General features: G+C 42.8%; 1 protein-coding gene across 4 annotated transcripts in view; it reads left to right on the forward strand.

Moving 5' to 3' along the window:
• Positions 1-27,001, forward strand: part of MAP4K3 (mitogen-activated protein kinase kinase kinase kinase 3) — a 136,096-nt gene that overhangs the window by 82,728 nt on the left and 26,367 nt on the right. For all 4 annotated transcript variants that reach the window (XM_077814168.1, XM_077814169.1, XM_077814170.1 and 1 more), the window contains 7 exons: positions 3,230-3,392; positions 12,090-12,202; positions 17,614-17,655; positions 23,041-23,125; positions 24,421-24,500; positions 26,519-26,579; positions 26,665-26,782. In XM_077814168.1, coding sequence (XP_077670294.1) covers positions 3,230-3,392; positions 12,090-12,202; positions 17,614-17,655; positions 23,041-23,125; positions 24,421-24,500; positions 26,519-26,579; positions 26,665-26,782 — 662 coding nt within the window. The remainder of the gene's footprint in view (positions 1-3,229; positions 3,393-12,089; positions 12,203-17,613; positions 17,656-23,040; positions 23,126-24,420; positions 24,501-26,518; positions 26,580-26,664; positions 26,783-27,001) is intronic.

Raw genomic sequence — 27,001 nt, forward strand, 5'->3', positions numbered from 1 at the left:
TTAGGAAGGGATTAGATTGGGTATTAGAAGGATTTGGGGCTAGGGAGACAGGAATTCCCACCACAGGGGCCACCACAGCAAAAGTCTGACTACTAACTTCAGATGCAATGATGGGATACTTAAATGGTTGTCTGCACAGATCAGATTTCAAATTCTGTCACTTACATGAAAACTGATCTACAATTTCATTGTACATTCAAAGTAAATTAAAAGGTGCAAAAAAATCCTATATCTTATTCTGAGTGTGTCAGTTCACCAATTCTGGGTGGGTTAATCATGCCTGCTTTTAGCTGTGCAGAGAGGTCTATAGGAATCCTGTGTTTTGGCATCAAAACTTTGCCCTTTAAGAGTCTGTTAGATGCCATCTTGCCCAGTCTCTTGCAACCATATATCTGCAGCTAAAAGCTGCAGTCTACACTTGTGCTGTCTGCCTCTGCTGTTTTCTTCTTTCCAGGCTTTTTTCCTTTCATACTCTTCTGATGGATCTCATTTTTATTTCCTCACTCTGCAGATTCTGACCCTAGAGTAGCATGCGCACCAGCCCTCTCCTTGGGCTCGATGAAGTCACAGGCCCCTGGAGCCTAGTGTTACCCTTCCCCACTGCCCAGCCAGTTCTGCAGCTCAGTGGGCCCATGGGGTTCCTGGCTCCAGTGGATTCTAGCCTAATGAGCCTGCTGTTACATTTGTGATTGCTCCCTTCCTCGGCAGGGAGTGCTGTACCTTTCCATTTTACAGCTGGGACCTTTGCGAGCCTTGCAACTGGCACAACCTGACCTTGCCAGTTATGGCTGCCTCCATGTTCTGTAGATATTAATTAACCATGAGTCTTCCACTTCTCATAATTGACCACAGAACAGCAGACATAAACTCTTGTGAAATGTCCTATGGATGGCACTGTAGGGCAAGAAAGCTGCATCAGTAAAGGCCACACATAAGCAGGGTCTTCCATCTCTGCACCATCTTCAGCTGGTGCTGTGAATGCTGAGGTAATGAGCAAGAGTGATAGACAAACTTGGGGTCTTAAGGTTCCAAGAGTAGGACAGTCAATAACAATAACAAAAATGCAGAACAGACAATTCAGTTGCTTTATAGTGCCGAAGCCATAAATGGGAACAATGTTTGTTTAAAAAAAAAAAAAAAGGCAGTTTAAGACTTGATTCGATGTATTTTGCCTGCTGTGGAAGAGTAATATGAAAGCCAGCAAGTTCTAGGTATCTGAGGCAAGCATTGAAGATTTCTCACTTTTTTTAATCCTGGGTCTTACTCTGACTTACTATGTGTTGGGGGACACCAGCTTCCCTTTGTGTCTATTTCCCGATCTATAAAATGGAAATTATATATGTATCTGTTTAAGCATTTGTACCATGCTTAGCACCGTTATCCAAGCACCTGACATGGTGAGGGTTAATTAATGTTTGAGTAGCATTTTGGAAAATACAAAACACTGCTGGGTAAGTCCATTACGTGTTTGCTGGAACCCAGACTCGAATGCAAAGTGGCATTCTGTCATTTGTTATAATAACAAGGTGTGGTAGAAAAGAAGAACTAGAGCAAGGACAGATGCATGCCTGATGCCTAAGAAAACTTGTTTGTACTTAATGCATTGGAAAAAAAGACAAAAGAAAAGGGATTAGTGGGGCAGGAGAACTGAGGTCACTGCTACTCCAATTTGCCTGTATACAGGAGGGAAACAACTAAGCGAAAAGGCACAGACTAGATTTAAGAACTGTCGATGGTTTGCAGATCTTTCTACCTGCTCCTTGACTGGGCTAGCTATATAAAGTTGATAGCCAAGCTGTTTCCAGAAAAGATGGGATGAATGGATTACCCTTTTCATGCCTGTCTGCAGTAGTCCTCCTGTGCAACTGAAGTGCCCATGTCTCTGTCAGAGTTCACAGAAGAACCAGCTCAGCTTCAGATGGATGACTGGGAGGGAGCTAGCGACAGGTTTAGTGCCATCATTGTGTGTCTGCTTGACACTGCCCTCTGCAGCCATGTACTGATTTGGGGTCCTCCCAAAAACATAGACCTGTGGTCATGTTTCCAAGTCCCAAAGGTCAGCTCAAGGTAACTATGATATCCAGCCTCCATTCTGATAATTCAGCTCTATACTTTATCTTAAATACCTCTGGTTTGATTACCTGTTGGACATAAGCTGTGGGCCAAACCCACAGCCAGCTTACTCAGCTGCCATGCCTCACCCCTCGGGGTCCCTCTCTGGATCCCTGTGTTTGACCCTGTGACCCTCAGTCCTGTCACTGTTTTTATCATTTGTTCTCCCCCATAATCTCTTGATGCCTGAGTCCAGTGGCTCCTCCTGTTAGACTGGTGGTGGGGGGGTGACCTTTAGATCCCCCAGAGCCTCAATAGGTGTAATGACTCACTCCTCCAACAGAGCCTGCTGCAGAGTCTTATAGCTCAGGCATGCTGCAGCAACTCCTTGCACTGATTATCCCATAAGCAGAGCCTGCAGTGATTCAGCCCTCAAGAATGCTGCAGCAACCTATCCCTGAACAGGGACCAGGTCAGATGACCCCCAGGCACAGGTATTTCTCTGGCCCTGTCAGAGCTGCAAGGCAGTCTGTGCAACCACACTACTTGTCCAGGAACGCGCCTACTGCCTCGCAGTCTTAGACTCCCTAGGCTTCCAGCCTGCTCTCGGTCCAGTTCCTGTTCCTGCCCCAGCCTTGCCTGAGCCTTGTTCCAGCCCGCTTCAGCCTTGTCCGTGCCCTACCCCGCCTCTCCTCCAGCTCTGCACCTGCCTCCTGACCCTTAGACTGACTCCAGCCTGGCTTTGAATGTTGGCCTGTTTCTGACTGTGATCATGATTTTGCTTGTCCACAGACTCTGACCCACGGCCTGTCCCTGGACCCCGGTATCAGTGATACCCTTGGCCCGGTCTTGATTCTATGTCCAGCTATGACCACTGCTCCAACCACCAGGCCTGACCACCTAGAATGCAGAGCCTGACATGAGTAGTGACATTTCAGCAGACCAGTCATGATTTCAGTGCACTGCTTAATAATTTGAGTTTTCTGTTAGTACAAGAAACTTTTTTTATTGCTAAGCATTTTTCTGCAGTAAACGTTGTTTTGCTTAACAGAGCATACAGTTTTCTTTATCAGTACACTCATGGGATACGTACAATACAGAGCTCTGATGAGTGTGGTATAAATGCCTAGATAGATTACTTTGTTTGTATTCATTAATATAATTATTTATTTTTCAGCCTAAATCCATCTGCATACCACAGGAAGGTCATTCTTCTGAAGATGATAATCAAGGAACGATCAAGAGATGTCCTGTTTCAGACGGTCCAGCAAAGTCAACATCACAAGTTCCACCTAGACCACCCCCTCCTCGGTTGCCTCCCCCGAAGCCTAATCCTATAGGTAATACAAGTGACACCAAGCAGTGTGTGGGGATTTCTAAAAAGAATGTAATTCAGCTTATTTCTACATCCTTAGACAAGTACACATAACTCATCCTGTGGCAATGTGTACTTTTGTGGGAAAGTAGCAAAAATAGTACAAGAAAACCAGTTGCAGTAAAACTGTACACGACAACTTACCTGGGCCAAATACACCTCCCATTGTAGTCATTGACAAAATTCCTCTTGATGTCAACTTACCTGGGCCAAATACACCTCCCATTGTAGTCATTGACAAAATTCCTCTTGATGTCAGTGGGGACAGGATTGGATCCTTAAGCAACATACTCAAGGTGAAAAAATATGCTGAAACTGTGTAACAGCGGGCAGCATTGTATGTTTTCATAGACCTAAGTTTCAAATTCTGCTCTGCTGTGCAAACTCCCATTTAAGTCAGTTGGAGTTGTGTGGACATACCTGAGAGTTGAACTGGGCTTCAAAGGTTCACAAACAAACAAATGAATTGGTTTCAGTAATTATATAGCAGTTAATTGTGCTTCCTTCCTATTTGTTTGTAAGCATTTCTTTGGTGTTTGATATGGAGTTTAAGGCCTGATCTGACAAATGCTCTATTAGTTTGCCCAATATTAAACAAATGCAGGATCAGGCTCATTCTTAGTTCGTAAAAAGAAAAGGAGTACTTGTGGCACCTTAGAGACTAACCAATTTATTTGAGCATAAGCTTTCATGAGCTACAGCTCACTTCATCGGATGCATACTGTGGAAATTGCAGAAGACATTATATACACAGAGACCATGAAACAATACCTCCTCCCACCCCACTCTCCTGCTGGTAATAGCTTATCTAAAGTGATCACTCTCCTTACAATGTGTATGATAATCAAGGTGGGCCATTTCCAGCACAAATCCAGGTTTTCTCACCCACCCCACCCCCCACCCCCCCGAAAACACACACACACAAACTCACTCTCCTGCTGGTAATACTGGTAATAGCCCATCCAAAGTGACCACTCTCCCTACAATGTGCATGATAATCAAGGTGGGCCATTTCCAGCACAAATCCAGGTTTTCTCCCCCCCACCCCCACCCCCATACACACACAGAAACTCACTCTCCTGCTGGTAATAGCTCATCCAAACTGACCACTCTCCTTACAATGTGTATGATAATCAAGGTGGGCCATTTCCAGCATAAATCCAAGTTTAACCAGAACGTCTGGGGGGGGGGGTGGTAGGAAAAAACAAGGGGAAATAGGCTACCTTGCATAATGACTTAGCCACTCCCAGTCTCTATTTAATCCTAAATTAATAGTATCCAATTTGCAAATGAATTCCAATTCAGCAGTTTCTCCCTGGAGTCTGGATTTGAAGTTTTTTTGTTGTAAGATAGCAACCTTCATGTCTGTAATTGTGTGACCAGAGAGATTGAAGTGTTCTCCGACTGGTTTATGAATGTTATAATTCTTGACATCTGATTTGTGTCCATTTATTCTTTTACATAGAGACTGTCCAGTTTGACCAGTGTACATGGCAGAGGGGCATTGCTGGCACACGATGGCATATATCACATTGGTGGATGTGCAGGTGAACGAGCCTCTGATAGTGTGGCTGATGTGATTAGGCCCTGTGATGGTGTCCCCTGAATAGATATGTGGGCACAGTTGGCAACGGGCTTTGTTGCAAGGATAGGTTCCTGGGTTAGTGGTTCTGTTGTGTGGTATGTGGTTGTTGGTGAGTATTTGCTTCAGGTTGGGGGGCTGTCTGTAGGCAAGGACTGGCCTGTCTCCCAAGATTTGTGAGAGTGTTGGGTCATCCTTCAGGATAGGTTGTAGATCCTTAATAATGCGTTGGAGGGGTTTTAGTTGGGGGCTGAAGGTGACAGCTAGTGGAGTTCTGTTATTTTCTTTGTTAGGCCTGTCCTGTAGTAAGTGACTTCTGGGAACTCTTCTGGCTCTATCAGTCTGTTTCTTCGCTTCTGCAGGTGGGTATTGTAGTTGTAAGAATGCTTGATAGAGCTCTTGTAGGTGTTTGCCTCTGTCTGAGGGGTTGGAGCGAATGCAGTTGTATCGCAGAGCTTGGCTGTAGACAATGGATCGTGTGGTGTGGTCGGGGTGAAAGCTGGAGGCATGCAGGTAGGAATAGCGGTCAGTAGGTTTCCGGTATAGGGTGGTGTTTATGTGACCATTGTTTATTAGCACTGTAGTGTCCAGGAAGTGGATCTCTTGTGTGGACTGGACCAGGCTGAGGTTGATGGTGGGATGGAAATTGTTGAAATCATGGTGGAATTCCTCAAGGGCTTCTTTTCCATGGGTCCAGATGATGATGTCATCAATATAGCACAAGTAGAGTAGGGGCGTTAGGGGACGAGAGCTGAGGAAGCGTTGTTCTAAGTCAGCCATAAAAATGTTGGCATACTGTGGGGCCATGCGGGTACCCATAGCAGTGTCGCTGATTTGAAGGTATACATTGTCCCCAAATGTGAAATAGTTATGCGTGAGGACAAAGTCACAAAGTTCAGCCACCAGGTTAGCTGTGACATTATCGGGGATAGTGTTCTTGACGGCTTGTAGTCCATCTTTGTGTGGAATGTTGGTGTAGAGGGCTTCTACATCCATAGTGGCCAGGATGGTGTTTTCAGGAAGATCACCGATGGATTGTAGTTTCCTCAGGAAGTCAGTGGTGTCTCGAAGGTAGCTGGGAGTGCTGGTAGCGTAGGGCCTGAGGAGGGAATCTACATAGCCAGACAATCCTGCTGTCAGGGTGCCAATGCCTGAGATGATGGGGCGCCCAGGTTCGTAGTGCATCTTGCTGTTTCCACTGTGGCCTTACTGTTACATTACTGTAAACATACCTTTATGTAATACATTTAAACATTTAGCTATTATAAACAAAGTAACGCTGCATTAAAAAATTATTAACTTTGAGTTAACATCTCCCACCAACACAGACAAAATCCAAGGGAATAAGCAACAGTTATTCAACATCTATCTACACTCCACTTATTATTTCCTCTTCTTAACTACAACTACATCCCTTCCTCTATCCACAAAAGCACATTTTTGTCTATCCTCATGCTAAACAGCCAACATGCAGCCTTTACTCTGACCATGTGTATTGGTTATATGTTCACATGTTTTGATGATTAATATAGGGTTGGTGTGAATTTAATCAGTATATGGTGGTGTGTTTGAGTGTGAGAGACATGGTATCAAATTGTGGTTGAAATGTCTTTCAGTAATATTTAGTTTTTCTTTGAGTGCTTGCTCATGTCGATTCCACATTAGGTGTGTGTGCTCGCCACATTCACCAGTGCCGGAAGTTTTTCCCTCAGCAGTATCCATAGGGGAGTGCCTCTGGCGCCCTCTGGAGTGGCGCTTGCATGGCATGATATAAGGGGTGCTGCTGGCTCCCCCCCCCTCAGTTCCCTCTTGCTGCCAGTGATGGTGCACAGAATGTTCGCTGCTCTTACTAGCGTTCCTTAGGCTTCGTTCGTATGAACTAGAGTTCTTGTAAAGTTACTGTACGTAGTTAGTAGTTGACTTAGTTAGCCCTTAGCAGTAGTTAGTCTTGTTAGTTCCATCGGGGACTTAGCCGGGGGAACGGGGCATCCCCCTGTCCCCAGGCTTTAAGCCCTATGATCGCTGCAAACAGCCCATGCCTGTGAGCGATCCGCATAGTAGCTGTCTCAGTTGGCTCGGTGAAGGGCACATAAGTGTCGAAACTGCAAGTCCTTTAAACCTAGGACTAAGAAAGAACTTGAGATCAGACTCAAAGTGCTCTTGATGAAGTTGGCGCTCACTCCAGCAAGGGGAAGGACAGGGCTGGGGGCGAGTTAAGACCTATTCTGGGAGGCTCATCTCCCCCGTCGGGAAGTCAGGCCTCAGCTCATGTCGAGCGATGCAGCCCACCCCATTCCTTGCCTGGAAGGTCGGACACAGAGGCAGGCCTTCATCAGTTTCAGGTGCCCTCGACTCCTTAAGCACTCCAGGCCACACAGGAAATCCTGACTGTCCTGGTGCCGCCCACACCAGCCCCAGCAGGGCCCAGACCTTGGGGTAAGCCCTCCTGGGGACCTTCCAACCGTCCTCACCCCAACGGTACCACTCCCCATCATTGGGGACGTCCTGCCTGCTACCGTTCACCCGCTCGAAGCTATCATGCCTTGGAGTGAGAGAGGCAGATGCATCGGAGCCCTCTACGGTCACTAGACCTTGGGCACCAGAAGTGGGATTCGAGGTGGACCTCGCCAGTTACCTGGCACAGACCCACGGAGGCACGCGCTTCCCGGTAGGAGCATCAGGACCGGCCCTTTGCGTCACCAGAACACCATTACAGATCCTGGGAATGATCAGAGGACTGGAGCTGTGGGCCCCTCCAGCGATCCCCAAGATGAGTGTCACCGTACTCAGGGAGATCACCCCGGCGCCCGGCCCGCGATACCTCCAGGTCCCGCTCCTCGTCCCAGTTACGGTCTCAAAGCGTGAGGTGTGGATCACTGGCCTCCTGTCGCGGATCCGCCGAGCGCTGCTAGTCACCGAGGTCCCCATGCAGGCACGCGTTCCGCTCGGACTGGTCCTCCCCTAGACGCGACCATGATTATCAACGGGCATGGAGTCGCCACTCCAGTGATTCTGGGTCACTGGGTAGCAATCGCTCCGGTTATGGCTCCACATCGCTGGGGCAGTCTCCCAGACCCTTTGTGCTGCCTGCATTGTCAGTACTGAAACCTTCCTAGTGGCCAGCGCTGTGGTACCCTGAAACCCGTGGGGGTTCTCCCAGCCTGCTCACTTGGTGTCAGGAGCCTCTGACAGGCCTGTGGCCTCAACAACCCAACTCCCTCCGGTGCTTGAGGCCCCAGGGGATAAGACCCCCACAAGTACATGTGGACTAAGGTGAACAGCCTGCTGGACCACAAATTGGTGCCATGGAATCCGCGGTACTGGCCTTCTCCTCGTCACCGGATGAGGCCATCACGGAGCCCCCTCACCCGGTTCCTCAGGATGATGCTACGGCGCACCAGGAGCTGTTTGAAAAAGGTCGTGTACAACCTTGGCCTGCAGGCAGAGGAGTTGGAGGAGCAAGCAGACTCCCTGTTTGATGTCCTCTCCTCCATAGCCCCTGCTAGGGTGGCCTTTCCCCTTGATGAAGGGGTATTGAAGATATCCAGCGCCTTGTGGCAAACCCCCTCCTCTCTGCCCCTCATTGCCAAACGGGCAGAGCGTAAGTACTTTGTCCCGAATAAGGGGCACAAATACCTTTACTCCCATCCTTCCCTGGTGGTCAAGGCAGTTAAGCACAGGGAATGCCAGGGGCAACCTGAAGCTACCCCCAAAAATAGACTCCAGGCGACTGGACTTGTTTGGATGGAAAATTTATTCCTCGTCTAGCTTACAGTTGAGGTTGGCCAACCACCTTGGCCACTACGACTTTAATATGTGGCAGTCTGCAGCTAAGTTCGAGAATGCCGCCCCTGCCCCCCAAAGGTTCCTGTAAAGAATTATGGGTGCTCTTTGACGAGGGCACAGCTGCCGCCAACCCTTCAAGCGGCATCTGACACAGCAGACTCCACCGCCCGCACCATGGTGTCCGCCATCTCCATGCGGCGAATGTCCTGGCGGCTCCTCTCTGGGTTGTCCTCCAAGGATCAGCATTTGTTTCAGGACCTCCCCTTTGACGGCCAGGCCCTGTTTGCAGAGCAGATGTTCAACAAATTACATGGGCTGAAGGACTCCCGAACTACCCTAAAAACTCTAGAGCTCTACTTTCCGAGCCCAGCATGTAAGCGGTTCAAATCGCAACTTCCCCAGGGGCAAGAGAGCCAGCCCCGGCAGGACCCACTGCACAAAAAGCCCAAGGGCTATAGATGGCGCACGAGTCACCCACCCCCACTCTCTGCCTGGTTGGGCTCGACCCATTTCAAGCAAGGAGCTAAAAAGTCGTTTTGAGGGTACGCCCAAGGGTGAGCTACCAGTCCATTTCCTGGATCTGATTTTTCCCAGTTTTTTGCAACCACCTTTCCTTTTCCCTCCTGGCATGGTCGGGGATAACTTTGGACCGCTGGGTCCTCAGTACGGTGGCACACAGCTACACCCTCCAGTTTATGTGCACGTTCCCTCTGATCCCTGTGGTCAGCCAGGTCCCAGTAAAGATCAAGAGGGACAAGGCACAGGTTATCATGGTCGCCCCTGTATGGCCTTGCCACATGAGCCTGTCGGCGTCCCCTCCCTGGCCCCTTCCCTGCTGTCCGGACCTGCTGTCACAAGATCACAGTTGGCTCCTACACCCCAAACTTGAGTGTCTACACCTCTTGGCATGGATGCTCTGTGGTTAAATCCAGAGGAGCGTATCTGCTCGGAGGAGGTCCATCCAGCAGGTTTTCTTGCTGGGCGTTGGAGCACAGCGTTTCTCCCTCGCGCTCTTCAGTGTAGTCCATCTTGGACTACTTACTGCAGCTCAGGAACCGGGGTCTGGCACATTCTTCCATCAGAGTGCACCTTGCAGCCATCTCCGCTTTCCACCAGCCTATCCAAGGTCAGACGGTCTTCTCTCATGACATGACTGTCGTGTTCCTGAGGGGCCTCTAGAGACTTTACCCTCAGGTAAGGTCCCCTGTCCCGCAGTAGGACCTAAACCTGGTCCTCTCCAGGCTCACCAGGCTGCCTTTCCTACCTGTCCTGGAGGTCGCTTTCCTGGTGGCGGTGACATCAGCAAGACGAGTCTCAGAGATTAATGCCTTGACCTCTGAACCGCCTTACACCGTGTTTTATAAGGACACGGTCCAGTTGCGGCCTCACCCAGCTTTCCTTCCAAAGGTGGTATCTTTCTTCCACGTGAGCCAGGATGTTTTCCTGCCAGTGTTTTGTCCCAAGCCACACAGACGGATGAGGAGAGGCATCTGAACACACTGGACGTCTGGAGGGCCTTGACTATTGGAGTGTACCAAGACTTTCTGTAAATCGACCCAGCTCTTCATCGCTATGGCGGATAGGATGAAGGGCCTTCTGGTTTCTTCACAGAGGATTTTCCGCTGGATCACCTCTTGCATAAGGACCTGTTATGAGCTGGCAAAGGTCCTGCCACTGTCGATTGTCAGGGCCCATTTGATTACAGCACAGGCATCTTCAGTGGCCTACCTGGTGCACATCCCGATCCAGGACATCTGTAGAGCTGTGACATGGTCCTCTGTCCACATGTTCACGTCTCATTATGCCATCACTCAGCAGGCCAGAGACTACGCTGGGTTCGGCAGAGCTGTATTAATTACAGTCTGCGCAGCCGTGAACTCCTGCCTGCCTCCACAGGAACTGCTGGAGTCCCCTGATATGGAATGAACATGAGCAAGCACTCGAAGAAGAAAAGACAGTTACCTGTTCCATAACTGGTGTTCTTGAGAGGTGTTGCTCATGTCCATTCCATGACCCACCCTCCTTCCCCACGGTTGGAGTTTCCGGCAAGAAGGAACTGAGGGTGCGGGGAGCCAGTGGTGCCACTTATACCATGCCATGCAGGCACCACTCCAGAGGGTGCCAGAGCTGCTCCCCGGGGATGCTGCTGAGGAAAAAACTTCTGGCACCAGTGCATGTGGCAAGCGCGCACCCCTAATGTGGAATGACATGAGCAACGTATCTCAAAGAACCCCAGTTACAGAACAGGTAACTCTCTTACCTCACATTCACACAATTTTCCCTGTTAGCGACCAAAATTTGGTCGAAAGAAAAGGAGTATTTGTGGCACCGTAGAGTACACAAGTGGCACAAGTCCTCCTTTTCTTTTTGCGAATACAGACTAACACGGCTGTTACTCTGAAACCTGTCAAAATTTGGTAGTAATTTTCATGTAGAACTTGTAGAATAAAATTCTATGTGCGCGTGTGTTTTTATATATATAATGGAGGCACCATACTCGTGTCTTAGGTAAGGTTGGAGTGTGTTTTGCACTTGAAGTGGGAGTCCATCCATTATTTTGTAGGAAAAACCCCTAGTCTGTATGCCTCAAATGTTCAGCATATAACCTGAGGAAAACTCAATTTACTAAGAATATTCAAGTAAATCTGTTAATTAGCTTGAGTTCTAATCAGTTAAAATTTGGCCTTTTAAAAATTCACATTCTTGAGACTCATAATTTTTCAGGCTCCTTTAGCTTAAAAAGTAGATGGTATTAACTCAGAAGGGAGAGAGTTGGGGTGGGGGAGGAAAGTTCTGTGGCTATATAATTTTGTTAATTAACAGAAAAGAAAAAATAGCTAGTTTCCCAAATGTAGAAGGTTAATGAAGATATACATATGATAAGCTTATCTTTTCAGAGAATGAGCTTTTGCAACTCCTGATTTTGCTTTAAAACAGCTACAGTGACTGGGCTGAGCTGGGCTGAGAATGGCAGTCATGTTTGTAAAGGAAAAATCTGTGAATACCCTCTCTCCACATGTGCTGTAAATACAAAGAGAGTCAGTGAAGATGACTCTGTTTCATACTATCTCATACTGAAAACTTTTAGAAGTTTTATTGATCCTCGTTTAGGGGCTTGAAAGGATTAAAATGATTACAACTCCTTTTCCTGTTATAATGGGCCAATTTTTTTGCTGGTGTACAATGGAGTTAATGCCCACAGAGAATTTGACCCATCAAATTCATGTCTGTCTATTACATTTTAAGTTGAATGTAGAGAAAATGTTTATATAACTTTAAACGTTTCTTTTGAAGGTAATGGAGTGAGTTCTTTACATTTAAATGGTGACAGAGAGGGATCGCCACATCAACAGCCAAATGAAAATAGAGACACTAATTTTTCAAGGAAAGAAAAGAAGGAAATACTGGTTGGTAATGATTTCAAATCTATTTTTATACTTTTTTTTTTTTTTAACAAATTCCTTAGGTTGAATTGCACGGTGCTTTATTGAAGACCAAGGACAGGGTAGACCCATTACATAATAAGGAGGGAAAGACAATAATAGAAAATGCAACAATGGCAGAAGTGTTAAATACCCTTTTTGTTTCAGTTTTCACCAGAAATGTTAGCAATGACTGGATGACTAACATAGCAAACATCAGTGTAAATGAGGGTAGGATCTGAGGCTAAAGTAGGAAAAAAAACAGGTTAAGAATTATTTAGACAAGTTAGATGTCTTCAAGTCAGCAGGGCCTGATGAAATACATCCTAGAATACTTAAGGAATGGGCTGAAAAGGTCTCTGAGCCATTAGCAGTTATCTTTGAGAACTGTTGGAGGATGGAAGAGATCCCCGAGGACAGAAAGGGGCTAATATAGTACCTATCTATAAAAAGGGGAATAAAGACAATCCAGGGAATTATAGAACAGTCAGCTTAACTTTGGTACCGGGAAAGATAGTGGAGCAAATAATCAAACATTCTATTTTGTAAGCACCCAGAAGAAAATAAGGTAATAACAGTCAACATGAATTTGTCAAGAACTAATCATGTCAAACCAACCTAATATTTTTCTTTGACAGGGTAATGAGCCTTGTGGATAGGGGGAAAGCAATAGATGTGATGTATCTTGACTTTAGTAAGGCTTTTTATACTGTCTCATATGACCTTCTCATAAACAAACTAGAGAAATATAGCCTAGACAAACCTCCGATAAGGTTGGGTGCACAACTGGCTAGAAAACAATTCTCAGAGTTGTTATTAATGGTTCACAATCAAGCTGGAAGGGCATATCAAGTGGGTTCTTGCAAGGATGTGTCCTGGGTCCAGTTCTATTCAGTATCTTCATAAATTATTTGGATGGTGCCATAGTAGAGAATATACTCATAAAATTTGTGGACAATACCAAGCTGGGAGGGGTTGCAAGCACTTTGGAAGACAGAATTTAGAATTCTACAGGATCATGACAAACTGGAGAAATGGTCTGAATAAATAGGATAAAATTCAATAAGAACAAATGCGAAATACTACACTTAGGAAGGAATAATCAATTGCACAAATACAAAATGGGAAATGACTGCGTAGGACTGAGTACTGTAGAAAAAGATCAGGGGTTATAGTGGATCACAAAGTAAATATGGATCAACAATGTAATACTGTTGCAAAAAAAGCAAACATCATTCTGCAATGTATTAGCAGGAGTCTTGTAAGCAAAACGCGAGAAGTCATTTTTCCACTCTATTCAGCACTGATAAGGCCCCGGCTGAAGTACTGTGTCCAGTTTTAGACACCATGTTTCAGGAAAGAAGTGGACAAATTGTAGGAAGACCAGAGGAAAGCAATAAAAATGATTAAAGGGCTAGAAAACATGACCTATGAGAAAAGATTGAAAAAATTGGGTTTGTTTAGTCTGAAGTAGAGAAGACTGAGGGGGAACATAAGTCTTCAAGTATAAAAAAGGTTGTTATAAAGAGGAGGGTGATAAATTGTTCTCCTTAACCGCTGAGGACAGGACAAGAAGTAATGGGCTTTAATTGCACCAAGGGAGATTTAGGTGTTAGACATTAGAAAAAACTTCCTGTCAGAGTAGTTAAGCACTGAAATAAATCACCTAGTGGGGTTTTGGACTCTCCATCACTGGAGGCTTGTAAGAACAGGTTAGACAAACACCACTCAGGGATGGTCTAGGTAATACTTAGTCCTGCTTCAGTGTAGGTGACTGGACTAGAGGACCTATCAAGGTCCCTTCCAGTCCTACATTTCTATGATTATTGATTTGTTTCATATATTCAGGTTTTGATATCTGTTGAATGGATTTTGTCTTACAAGTCTGAAACATTTTGGCTAAACTGTTTAATCATGCTACAGTTTTTATCTAAATTTAAGCAATCGACATTAATATCAATTTTATTTTTAAATGCTACTAGGAGCTGTCATTTATTACAAGTAATAAATATTGTGCATTCAAGGTTTGTGTCTGTGTAAAACCTTAGTGATGTGTCCTGTCTATCAGTACAGTAGAACCTCAATAATTCATATTAATGATGAGAGATTGTGTAGTGAATTTTACTGACTAGTGGGTATGAAAACAAAAAAAAATTGGGAACGCAAGGAAAATGTAATGCAAAATGTAGTTTAATTTAGATTGATAATTGCAGTTTAGGCTTTAATTATTTGATACTGAACGTGTAAAAATAATTTTAGGAATTTAACGTTTCACTGCAACACGGTCTGGTATAACATCTTTGCTGCGAGATGGGGAGTTTTTTGTGTGGATTATAAAATGATGTGGATTAGCAAGGTTCTGTTGTACTTTCTGAAAGGCTGCCTGCTAGAAGCAGATTTCATTGCAGCATAGCAGATATGGGTTTCTGAATAATGCAAATCCTTAATTCTGTCTTCCTATCAATGTGCCAAGGATTGCCTTGAGTAATTTCCATTAGTTATTCAACATCCAGGGCTGGATACATCTAGGGCTATATATAAACTGTACTAGAGTTAAGAAGAAATATCTGCATAAATCCTCTGCAGTTTGTGGGGGCTATTGCGGATCATATTGCCCAATTAAGGTCATATACAGTCATAGCATTTTTCTCCCCAGACTAGTTAGTTTTGGATTGCACTTTAACTGCTGCTTGACCATGAAGAGAAGTGTTCTTAACAGGGATATATAATCAAGCCACTTCTACAGGAAATAAAATGGATCTTGTGGGGAAAAGGTTAAAATCAAAGTGTCTGTTTACTGAGGCTAAACTGATAATATATGACACTTCAGTACCAGCAGTTATTCAGCACAAGAGAAGTGGCAGCCCCAGATCCAGCAGAGAAGGCATTTTACGGTGGGGAAGCTGACTTGGCCATACTGGGGATGGAGTTGAAGAAGGAACTGAAAGAGTGACAGGAAGGATGCAACAGTAGGTGGGGAGAGAATGTGGAGATATGCAGGAGTTAACTGTGAGGAATCAGGATGGAGGGTGAGCTGGAGCGCTTAAGGTTTTTTTTATTGTTGCGGACAGATTTTTAGTCCTAAATTTTTAGTCCTAAGGGTTTGTCTTCACAGCAGAGTTTACTCAGGTTATCAGTACTCAATTTACTCCTCGCACGCACAGTAGCCTAGCTCGAGTGAGAGTGGCCACAGTGAAAAATAACACAGTAGATGCTATGTCCATACTGGCCCTGCAATTACTTGTTCTGGGGAAATTCGCAAGGTTCTTTGCTGTGTTAATGGTTTCCCAGCGAATTGTGGAAGAACTTGTCTGTCCTTTCTGGACCCAGGGGAGGAATTGCAGGAAGGCATTGGAGGACTAGCAGTATGCAAGTAGAGCTAATCTCTGTCCATGCTGCAGAGTGGTTTTGTTAGCAGCTGATGAGTTGTGTTAACTCCAGCTTTATTCTGTATTCCTGGGTGGGCCTGCCAGCTCCGGTTAAAAGCACCACCACACCTGAGTTAAGGGTGTTTGTATGTGGACAGGACTCGAATTATAACTTGAGGTAATAGTAATGAAGACAAAAATCTAGAGTGATGTTAGAAACAAAAGTTTTTTTAAAAATTGTTTAAACAATATGATTTTAAAGTTGTGTGCCTTCATGTATTTTGGCATACTTGGACCTAATTCCATTTTGAAAGCTTCTATCTATAACAGTGTGATTTTACCCCTTAGCAATTAATGAACTTCTGAGGCTCTCAGGCCTACAGAATAAAATCTTTAATTACAAACTACAAAACCGATGTCCCACAAGAACTCAGTAACACAATGTATTTAGCTGTTCATAAATATACCATTCAAATTAAAATACTGTATATGCACACCTTTTACATCAGTGACATGTATAGTTCTCTTAGCATCCTGTTTGCTCTCAGGTTTAACTCTGTTAATTTTGACTTAAGTCCTGTGTGGTTTGGACTACAGCTTATTGAGACCCCTTTGAGCCCCTACAGCAGACTAGTTGTCAACTGTCACAGATTTTCTGTGATTTCCTGTATTTTCCGAGGATTTTTAGACAAATGGACCCAGGATTTGCCCGTTAGATTGATTCTACTGCTCTGTCTGGGCGGAAAAATACTTTTTTTAGTTTGCTGTCGTGGTGCATTTTGACAGCTTTTGGTGTGTAATAGTCAATTTCATTATTTCTCCTGTGTAGTCATTTAGATCAAAATTTTCAGAAGTGGCCGCTGATTTGGGGGTGTGTCAGTTTCTGCATCCCAGCTTGAAACCTTGGGCTTGATTTTCAAACTGGCTCAGGACCCAGTTCTGACTCCAGGTGAAGCTAATGGGAGATGAGTGTTCAGCATCTCTGAAAGGCACGTTCAAGATGTCTCAATTTGTGCCCTAAAATCAGGGGCTGCTTCTGGAAAACGTTGCCATTAGTCAGTTTTTTGTGAGAGTGGGGGGAGGAGAGGAGTTATCAGAATAGTGAGGGATGGGGAGAGAACATATTTTAAAGAGTTAAAATGTGATTTTAAAAGCATAAATATTGGGGGGGGGGGGGAGATCGGATAAGTATAGCTCCTGAAACCACTTGTAACTCATCTTTTGAAATCATCTAGACTTACAGCTGACTGTGTCCCTTTCAAGTTTTGTAGTTGAAGCAGCTTACAGTTTTAAAAAGGAGATAAATGTCTGTTGAAATATTTTTTTCAATGCAGAGATAAGTATTCTTGATGCTTATGAAATGGTTTGGTATAGAATAAACAATGTGTGGAGTGCTGAAACATAATTTTAATAAAGCAGGGTTCACATTAAGCAACTGTTTGGAATGTTGAACAGCTAATTATAATACTACGGCTTATATAAGCTTTGGAATAATGAATGATGACTCTCTAGTGTTCTTTCACATCTCTAGTTGAAAATTTTATTATGTAATAAATTATGTAGAAGTTAAGTTATGGGATATTAAGGAATCATAATAGATTAATTTCACTAGAACAGTAATTCCTCTGTGGGGTGGGGGGGGAGTTGGCAGCATCAACGGACAAGGAAGGTTAGCAAGTTCACAAACCAAATTCTGTAAAAACTGTGGTATTCCTGTACTTATTTAGTGCATCTCATTAAATGAGTGCAGTGTTAAATTTGAAAATGTACAGCATGTCTATATTTATTGTGTTTAACAAGTTGCATGGAGTTTGCCGCTGGTGGGTGTCTTTTATGCAGATATATGAATAAATATTGGCTTGTCGGTTTCATCTAATATAGTTGTACTCACAATTAGTAAGTTAATTATGCACTATGTCTGACAGTTCAGCAAAGATATTTTAATGTTTAATCTGTACACTAATTTTGTTTTTAGTGAAATGTGTATAGCTATTAAAAGAATAATCTAAGTTTGATATTTTTTTCTAGAAACCAATTAGTAATGGCCTTCCACCCACACCTAAAGTGCATGTAAGTATATAATACTGGACCATCCAAACTAATTTTGAATACAGTATAGAAATGTTTTTGTATTAAATAAAAAAAATCAAATTTGAATATTCAGTGAAGTTCTGTCTTTTTTTAAAAAGTCTAATTGAACAACTGGTTTAGATGTCACAATGATTTTTTTAAAATAAAATATTTGAAAGCCAATATGAACAATATCTATCGTTTAAGATTTGTGTTTCAAAACAGATTGAGTTTTAAGAAAGTTCTTGAAATAAAAATGTGAGTGATGATTTTTGTGTGTGCACGCACGCATGCACAGAGAGAGCACTTTTCTTTCTGCGCCAAGGCCATAAACTAATTGTACTAGACCTGAAAGGATTTATACATTCATCAGCCAAGCATTTTAACAGCAGTCTTTTCCAATAGGATTCTAGTAGCCGATATCTCATAAACTACTAGAATTAAAATGTATACCATTTCAAATCCGGGATTCAAAACTGAGATGGGATTCATTGATTCTTAAGGCTAGAGAGGACAATTGTGATCTTCCAGTCCAACTTCCCTGCATATTACCTGTCCTAGGATTTCACTCATTAATCCCTGCATCAAGACCTGCAACATAGTTTTTAGAACAACACCCAATCCTGATTTTAAAGAATTCAAGCAATAATGAGCCCAAATAATGTGGTGGTTTCTAGTAGGAATTCTGAGAGCCAATTGCAGAGTGAAGCAACAAATCTGTCAAATACTGTTTCACTTTTCTTCCCCTTTAGGGCTAGTTTTGTCCTACTTTCTGCATAATAGTCTAAAACACCAGATTTAATGGGCCTTGTAAATTGTGGGAAAGAACTGTGTCCTCTCTTTTGATGAAATGCTTTACCTCTAATTCCCTTCCTCATCTCTTTGAAGGGGTCTGTCTCATGAGTAAGTCTTGACAGACACAGTCACCACCCTTCTGCAGCTAAGATGATAAAACTGCTATTAGAACCATATAGATGCAGATGGTTTTATTCCTGGTACTTATTCATTCCAAAGGAGCAGCATTGTTTAAGACAAAAATTCTTGATCTCCAAAACCTTCACATCTCTCCAGGCACTGTAATCCCCTTCTCAAACAGTCAGGATTGCTTCAGAGCTCTCAACCTTTCAGATGTATTGACCATATCTCACTAAGGTAGATTCACAGGAAGTAACTCAAGTTACTAAATTGGCTCTAGAAATCAATAATTTGTGCTACAAAGCTACTCCCATTTGGACTAGCCTTGCTTCTTGGAGGTGGTAGCTGTCTGCGTCTGACAGGAATTATGCATTGGCAGGGATTTTCCCTACCTTAGTTGTCTCCTTCTTTAAAACAGGTTATTTGTTGTGTTAAGGTTCACAAACACGTCACAATGGGTACTTCAGACCGTTCGCAGCTTGGGGTCAGCACCAGACCTTTCTGCCCCATCTCCTGTCCAGTTTTATCTGTCTTGGCAGCAGCAGGTGGCTCACCCAGACCTCCTCGCTGCAGAGCTTTTTTGAGAAAAAATTTCAACCTTTGACTTCAAATTCCAGACTGTCAATGTGGTCCAACAATGTGTGTCTGTAATTCTCAGCCATGTCCTGTGGCTGCATTAGATTTTTGGGGAAATTGTCCCCTCAGCTCTGGTTCCCCTTCTGAGGTGTTGGCAACTGTTGGTGTCCTGCAAGCTTCAGGGAGAGAGCTAGGCTGAGAAAGGCAAAAGGAAGGGTCTTTGTCTTCTGCTTCACCCCCGTTTCGAGTGTCACATTGGGGGGGCTTGGCCAGTTCTGTGAGCAGGTACAGTTCCCCCTCACAGCCCAGTCTGAGTGGGATTGCCTCAGCCACTCTCCCCTAGGCAGGATTGTTGTAGTTGGCTTTGAGGACAAGCGGCTACTTGTTTCCATCATCTCCATGAGGGAAGCAACACCAGAAAGACAGTGCACCAAATGAAAAATCACACCCTAGAAACCCCACGAAAACCCCCACTCCTGACTGCAGAGTTCAGCTGCTGGCCCTTCATTGTGACCCCTTGCACTGTGAATAAAGGGCACTGGGCATTGCACAGATGCTGCCAGTGCAGGAGAGTGCAGTAAGGGGCCTTCAGGCCCAGCTCTCTGCCCCTATTAACACCTCCGTAACAGGCCTCCCAGGCTGGAGCCTCCAGGGGAAATACAAACGTATCTGGCCCATGTGGAGCCCATACAGCAGAAAGGGGTAGCGTCTGTTCTTGAAGCTCAGTTACTTTCCCAGAGAAACCCAGAAGGGGCCCCTGTTGAAGAGAGAAGACAATACGCCCAACATCTTTAAAAGCAAGGAGATCACTAGCCACTTCAAATATTTTTGGAGCAATGTCTGAGCCCAGTCTCCCCCATCCCACGCACGCAGTATTACAGGGACGAACTCCCAAAGAAGAAATAAATTGAAATTAGCATTGGTTTTTCTGATCATCTTTACTAAGTCCATCCTGACAGATTAACATACTTCCTATATATTAAACATACTTCCTATATATTAAAATAACCTTTCTTATAACAGTTATCTCCAATCAGGTGAACTTTTGAAGATGGGAGCTTTCTTGGGTGATAGCCAGGATTTTATTTTAATTCAGAAAAGTAGTCCTCACTATCATAGCATTAATTTCCTAAATAAACTCATATTTTTCCTTTTGCCAAGCATCACTGTTCAGTGTAGTGAGATTTGTTGGCATCCATATCCATCAATACATAAATTCCCCAAATTTTACATGTTGGTCATCAGTGTTTAGCCCCCCCCCCCTTTTTTTTTTAACAGAAGTCTTCTCTACATCCTCATTTTGGATGTCCATATTTAAAGGATAATTCTGCTTCTGACCCCTGAAAGTGTGCTGCTTTGAAAATCCCATTGTAACAGAGCTCTCAGTTTAGCATGATGAATAGGAAAATGTATCTGTGCTTATCTAAAAGCTTTCTTCTTTCACGTAATAAGGTCCACAGATCAAGTCTACCCTGGGGACAAATGGATCATCCAGAATATGTATGGAAATTAAAATCCAAAAATTCCGGCTTTTCATTAAAGTAAATTATCCTCATACTCTGCAGTAGGAAAAGTTGTATGCTTTTTCTTCAAAGTATAGTCAACACAATCTGTAATTTTGGAAATTAGAATGGTGTTTTTCTGGCTGTGGAAGTTAGTTTCAACTGGAAGAAGCTTCAAAGAGCAAGGCATTTCCCTTCTGCCAGTGATTGATATGTCTGGGTTCTGCTTTTAAACTGTAGTACCCCAGAAGTGGATCTGTGGACTTTATTACTTGAAGAAAGGACATTTTCAGGTAAGTACAGGTAAGCTTTTTGTATTCTCCTCAAGTTGTGCCTTGGGCACTGCAGATTGCCTTCTCGCTTTTCCAAAATCTAGTTTTGAGTATTAAAAGTCTGGGTTGCAGCCAGTGTAGACTTTAACTTTTGGACTAATCTGGATTCAAGGGTACCAGCTGCTTTTCGCCTTTAGGACTGCTTTCTGGTATGGCAGAGATAGCAAAAAGTCAGCCAGTAGGGCCAGGCAGATTATACCCTCGGGTATTTGACACCCTTTGCAAGGATAAGAATGGAAACCCTTCAGTCTTGGCATACCTATGGTCTGTTCAATGCCACCAGGGAGCATACAACCTCAGTGTGCTCTCATCCCTCTACTTACCCCATGCCGGTCTGTTAGCGATTCAGTGATTGCGGTCCATTTCTAGGAATGGCAAGGAGGCAGTACTGAAGACAACGGCTCTTAAAAAAAGTGAAAGCATATGCTCATAGGCATGCCTGCCACACTGCTGCCCAGGCTCAGACTCAGGTGTCAGATTTCGGTCAAGAAGTCTACTTCAGCTATCTCATCCCAAGACTTTCATGCTTTAGAAATTGAAGGAGGCTAGGTTGCCTATCAGTGTCTTAGCTCTGAGAACCTTCCTGCTATCCAGCAATGGAAAGGTGGAACATGTTCTCACAAGCAGCACTGCAGCAAGGTGCTGCTCATGCTCCTCTCCTGGGTGAAGAGGTGGTCTTTTGTCCCTGTGTTGTGCTGCAGTGACATAGGTAACATTGCATAACAGTTTGTGCTGTGAACTCCACTTTTAATTGCTTAATTTCTGAAACTTCCAACATTTGGGTTCAGAATTTCCAGGCTTGGTTTTAACTGGATTGAACAATGAAGAAAACACTTTTCCCATTATAAATATTTGCATCTCAAACGGCTGTAGCACTGAAGTTGTTGGAGGTAGAAAGTTGCTGTTTGGCAGGGGGATAATTCTCAGGGAGTAGAGATTTTTAACACGCATACATGCTGGTATAATTTTGGTGAGTCTTAAAGTCCTCAAAGGATGCAGTGATTTATACTTATTGCTATTTACTGCATCCTGGAATTACTGTGGATTGAATGAAGCTGGGCTGGTTTTTTGCTTCGTAGCTTCGACTCTCTGCAGTTTTGTAGGATTTTTTTTTTTCATTCAAAGAAATAGGAGATTTGAGGGATTGGAGAAATCAATTAAAATTGTCTTACCATTCAATCAAAAACTGTTCCATAACCAAGAAAGCAAGAAACCATTAGAAAAACACATTAAGTTGAATTTTACTTCTCCAACTTAATTGAATCCCACCAGGTCAGTACTAGATGCTGTACTGAAAAGGAATTATCCACGTTCTGCTCTTACTTAGCAAGAGAGGATGAACTGCCACCATATGGTTGTGGGAATGGAAAGGAGGAACCCCTGGTTTCTATTCTTCCTTCAGCTGCTGCTGGCTGGGAATGAAGACATGACCTTATTAAAGGCTTTTTGACATACTTATGGCTTTCAGAACTACTTTCAACTGCAGGGGGTGGAGAGGAGAGAGTATTATGCTGTGGAAGATTCTCATTTTATGGTAAAACTCAGTTTATCAAGATTTGTGTGGGGATAAAAATCTTCACTCTAAAAGGGTTCCACTTTGTGAAGACGTAAATATTGTAAACAAATGCATTTTAAAACAAAAGTTTAACTTCAATTTCCTTACTGCTTAGGTACCAGGATGGAGTTTATGCAACAACTGATGATATTTCAAATTTGTAAAATATTTCAGAAATAAGAGGGCACTCTTGGGACTACTGTGATTTTTATCATACTCCCATATTTCACACAGAACCTTTTTCAGTTTCCTCTCATGCTGCAATGAGTACACATTATTGTAATCAGTTACCAGAACTGGCAAAAGCTTCCCTTTCTCTGGAATGTTTTTTGGGGATGAAAGTACTCTAATAGAAGAATTAAATAAACTGATCCCGAACGCTTTTACCCCTTCAATTAGGCAAAAACGGTGCCATTTGAAATACATAATTAGAATTTTTCCTAATACCTGTTGATGTAAAGTATCAAATTCACTGTTCTAAATGACTTATATTTTACTTTCACAGATGGGTGCTTGCTTTTCAAAGGTTTTCAATGGGTGCCCATTAAAAATTCATTGTGCAACATCATGGATTAATCCAGATACAAGAGGTAGTACATTATGTATTTTCATCCTATTTATTCTCTCCTGAAGGTTTTAAGAACATAATCTATCCAGTTTAGATATCAAGAGAATTATTTATAGAAGTGTCACTTGTGTATATAGGAATTTTCTCTTTATTGGATTGCTTAAACACAAGCCAACTATTGATTTAAAAAAAAAAGTAAATTCCCTTTACTTTTAAGGTATGTGATATAGATTGCAACTTTTTAGTTTATCAGTACTTGATAAAATAAGTTTACCATGCAGATGAAAGTGAGGTACATGTATTCTTCTTTTGGTTGAAGTGTAAAACACACTCTGCTTCTGGGAATCAAAAATCCCAGGTTAGGAGGTAATGCTGTTTGACCAGGACACTGGGGATAACAGCCACATCCTGACTTCCTCAGTTCCCCCTGTAGTTTTGTTAGATATATTATTGTTCACTTAACTTCTCAAATCTGTTGTGGGCAGAGAGAGAGGCTGCCACCATTCCCATCATAGGTAAATATATTTCAGTGTGGGATGAAGTGATCTATGCTACAGGGGTCAGACTGTAGGGGAGGGGCGAATTGGTGATATGGGACTCAAGTTTTGCCTGAAATTGTAGCAAGCTGCTACTACTAAAATGACCAGCAACAAAATGCTTTTCTGAAATTTAAGTGATCAAAAGCAGTCTTTGGAGTTGACACTTCATTTAGATGAGAGCATTCCAACTTCTCAGCAACCAATGGTTTTAACTCTGTCTTGCTTGGAAACTCAGAAGGAAAATGCTGTGGTGGCCAACATTTAGAAGGTTGCCTTTGTAACCATGAGGGATAGATGTGAAATTATCTTAATTTTTGCAGAAACAGATGGGGCCCCCAAAGAAGAGCTGATATAACATGTCAGTCAATACCATCCTTGATAAACACCCTATGAAGCGGTTATGGGTCCTGCATAAAGACTTATAGAAGTGTTAAGTAATGTATATTAATGTGAGTTAAGCGTCATCTTTATAGCAGGAACTTATATAAATTATATTGTTCATATAGGTTCTTCCAGCAGTAATTCTTATGGCCAGTATTTTGAACTAAAATAAGAGGAATCCCTCTGCTTTTTTTTTTTAAATTTAAGCTACTGCTGCTTCCTACTATTTCCTGATATAAGGAAACTTAAACAAAGTAGATTGCTTGCTTTTGATGAATTTGAGTGCCTCTGTTACTCATAGTGAAACACTGCTTTGCTAAACCAGCTCCATGTTCATATAATTTTAACTTTCCTTAACTCCAGATTTGTTAATTTTAATTTCCCTCTCCCTTTACAGATCAATACTTGATATTTGGTGCAGAGGAAGGTATTTACACCCTGAATCTCAATGAACTTCATGAAACATCAATGGAACAGGTATGTTTGTTCTGAATTTTTGAAAATATAGTCCTTGTCATTTTTCAGCAATTAAGGTTAGTGTTGCATAACATAAAATATCTCCTTTGCTTAAATGCATCTATACATGCTGGAGCTGCACTTAAGGTTACCTGTTTCAGTTCTAAAGAGTCGCTTTCAGTTACCTATAACCTTGTCAGACTTTCACCTTTCAGGCTGATATTTTTCCAGGTGCAAATTTTCATTTGGTTTCTATACTACCTATAACTCAGTGTTCGTCTAACACTTAAAACCAAGCACAGAGTCACAATGGAGAATATACTTACACGATTATAGAAAATTAATAAAACTACTTGTGAACTGAACTAAAGTAAAGCTGATCTTTCATTTGCCTTACTGACTAGAAATTTGAGGCAAAAGATAAAGAAAAGCTAACCTCTCTGATTATACTTTGCCATTACTCCAATGGACAAAACAGAGATCATAAATACATAACTTTCCAGGAGCTAATAGACAGCCTTATTTAAAATACCCTGAGAAGAATCTGGCAACTCTTCTAGGGTAATATCTTTAGATCAATCACCATCACTCTACAGACACTGGGGAGGAAGGGTGTGTCATAAAATATTTTCAGTATTTCCAGATGAGGCATTGGGCCTGTTTCTTGATGTATTGAAAATGAATTTGTTAGACCTCTACTGAAAATGAAGCTCATGTTTTGGAACCAAATGGATGTAAAGGGGCTGTGTCTGGGATTTTGGAAGGTCTCGTAGGGTGTGCCTGCCCATTAGCATCCCCTTCTGACTGAGCATTGTGCTGCAGGTAGTCCCTGCTTGAATTTCCCCTGACCCAGGTTTTGTCTCTCCCAGAGATTCACACAACTCAGCCCTTCAGCAAGGTCACTCTCTGGGTTCAGTCCCCTTCCAGGGTAGCAAAAGTCCAAACAAACAAACGTTTTCATCCCACTTGGGCTCCTCTTCTCCCTGTCTTCTGGGCTTCCCTTATGCCTCTCCACTCTGGGATAAAGCACTGACACTCAGGCTGCTTCTTTTGAGTCCCTCTCACAGCCTCTGGGCTACTGGTGTCTTTCTCTGCTCTGGGATAGGGGGCTGAATCCCAGGCTACTTCCCTGGAGTCCTCCAGACCCTATGTCAGGGCCTTCCACAAGAGCCCCCCTTGCTCCTCCCTTCATTTCCCTAACTGAGTGCTCTCAGCCCTTTTATGAGGTCCAGGTGATTATCAGGCAGTCACCTGACCCCTATTGGCCCTGCCTCCTTAGGCTTGGAATACTTAATTATGCCATAGATGGGGCTGATAGAATGAGGTTGACTAGTCCCAGGTTTCCTGGCCCTTAACGGGCAGGCCACCCGTTAGAGGTCAGTAAGAGTATTTGGATCTTTAGGATTGCAAAAACAGATTTGCTTTAGCTATCATGGGTTTTTTTTGTGGGGGTAGGTCTTCTTTCTGGTACACCAGAAGTCAGTTTGTTTAATTATTGAGGCAAAATGCACAATGCAAAATTCTTCCACACAGAAATGGAAGGTTCTCTCAGCCCCCAACCTTAATATATAGGTTCAAAGGATTTGGCATGTCAGTCTTAAAAGAAATGTTGTTATATTTTAATGACTATGCATTTACTGGGTGTTACCCCATTTGGTACTCTTTCTTTGAACTAGTAGAGGAGTATTACATGCTAAATCTGATGTGTATTTTGAAATTTAAATATAAAATATAAAAAGTTTAGGTCAACCTTAACTCTGAGTTGGAGTGAGTTATAAAGCATACTAAAAGTATGCATATACAATACATTTGTGTGTGTGTGTGTAATATAAAGGTTGTATGTATTATGACTTTATCCTGTGTATTAACTCTAAAATCTGTGAAAATACTATGTTTAACTTATCTAAGGCCAATTTCTGCTATAGAAATCATAGCAATGTTAATTGTTGTATTGCCTGTGCAGATACTAACTTATAAATTGATTTATTGTACTACACAACATTTTGTGTTCAGTAAATTTTGTTTGTTTTCTTTATCAGCTATTTCCCCGAAGATGTACGTGGTTGTATGTAATGAACAATTGCTTATTATCAATATCTGGTAAGTCTTTCAACTGTTTTTAATGTAAATGCCTGAGAATCGTAAATTTTGTGTATTAAGCTTTATTCTGATTTTTAATTTCCAGGTAAAGCTTCTCAGCTTTATTCCCATAATTTACCAGGGCTCTTTGATTATGCAAGGCAAATGCAAAAGCTGCCTGTATCTATTCCAACACACAAGCTGCCTGACAGAATACTCCCCAGGTAAATATATATTAATCAAATGTACTAGCAATATTCTGTAGAAGATCTTGTTTCTGAGAGTCCAGGACCCTCTCCTGAATGGGGACCCCTAATAATTTGAAGTTTTTGGAATTTATAGTCTCATCTCCATGAATAACTTCTACTAGCCTTAATTAGAGTTCAGGCACTTAAATTCACAAGAATCAAGATGAGAATATAACTGTGAAAGGAAAACTCCAA

This window comes from Eretmochelys imbricata, chromosome 3, assembly GCF_965152235.1.
Source record: "Eretmochelys imbricata isolate rEreImb1 chromosome 3, rEreImb1.hap1, whole genome shotgun sequence".
NCBI lineage: Eukaryota > Metazoa > Chordata > Testudines > Cheloniidae > Eretmochelys > Eretmochelys imbricata.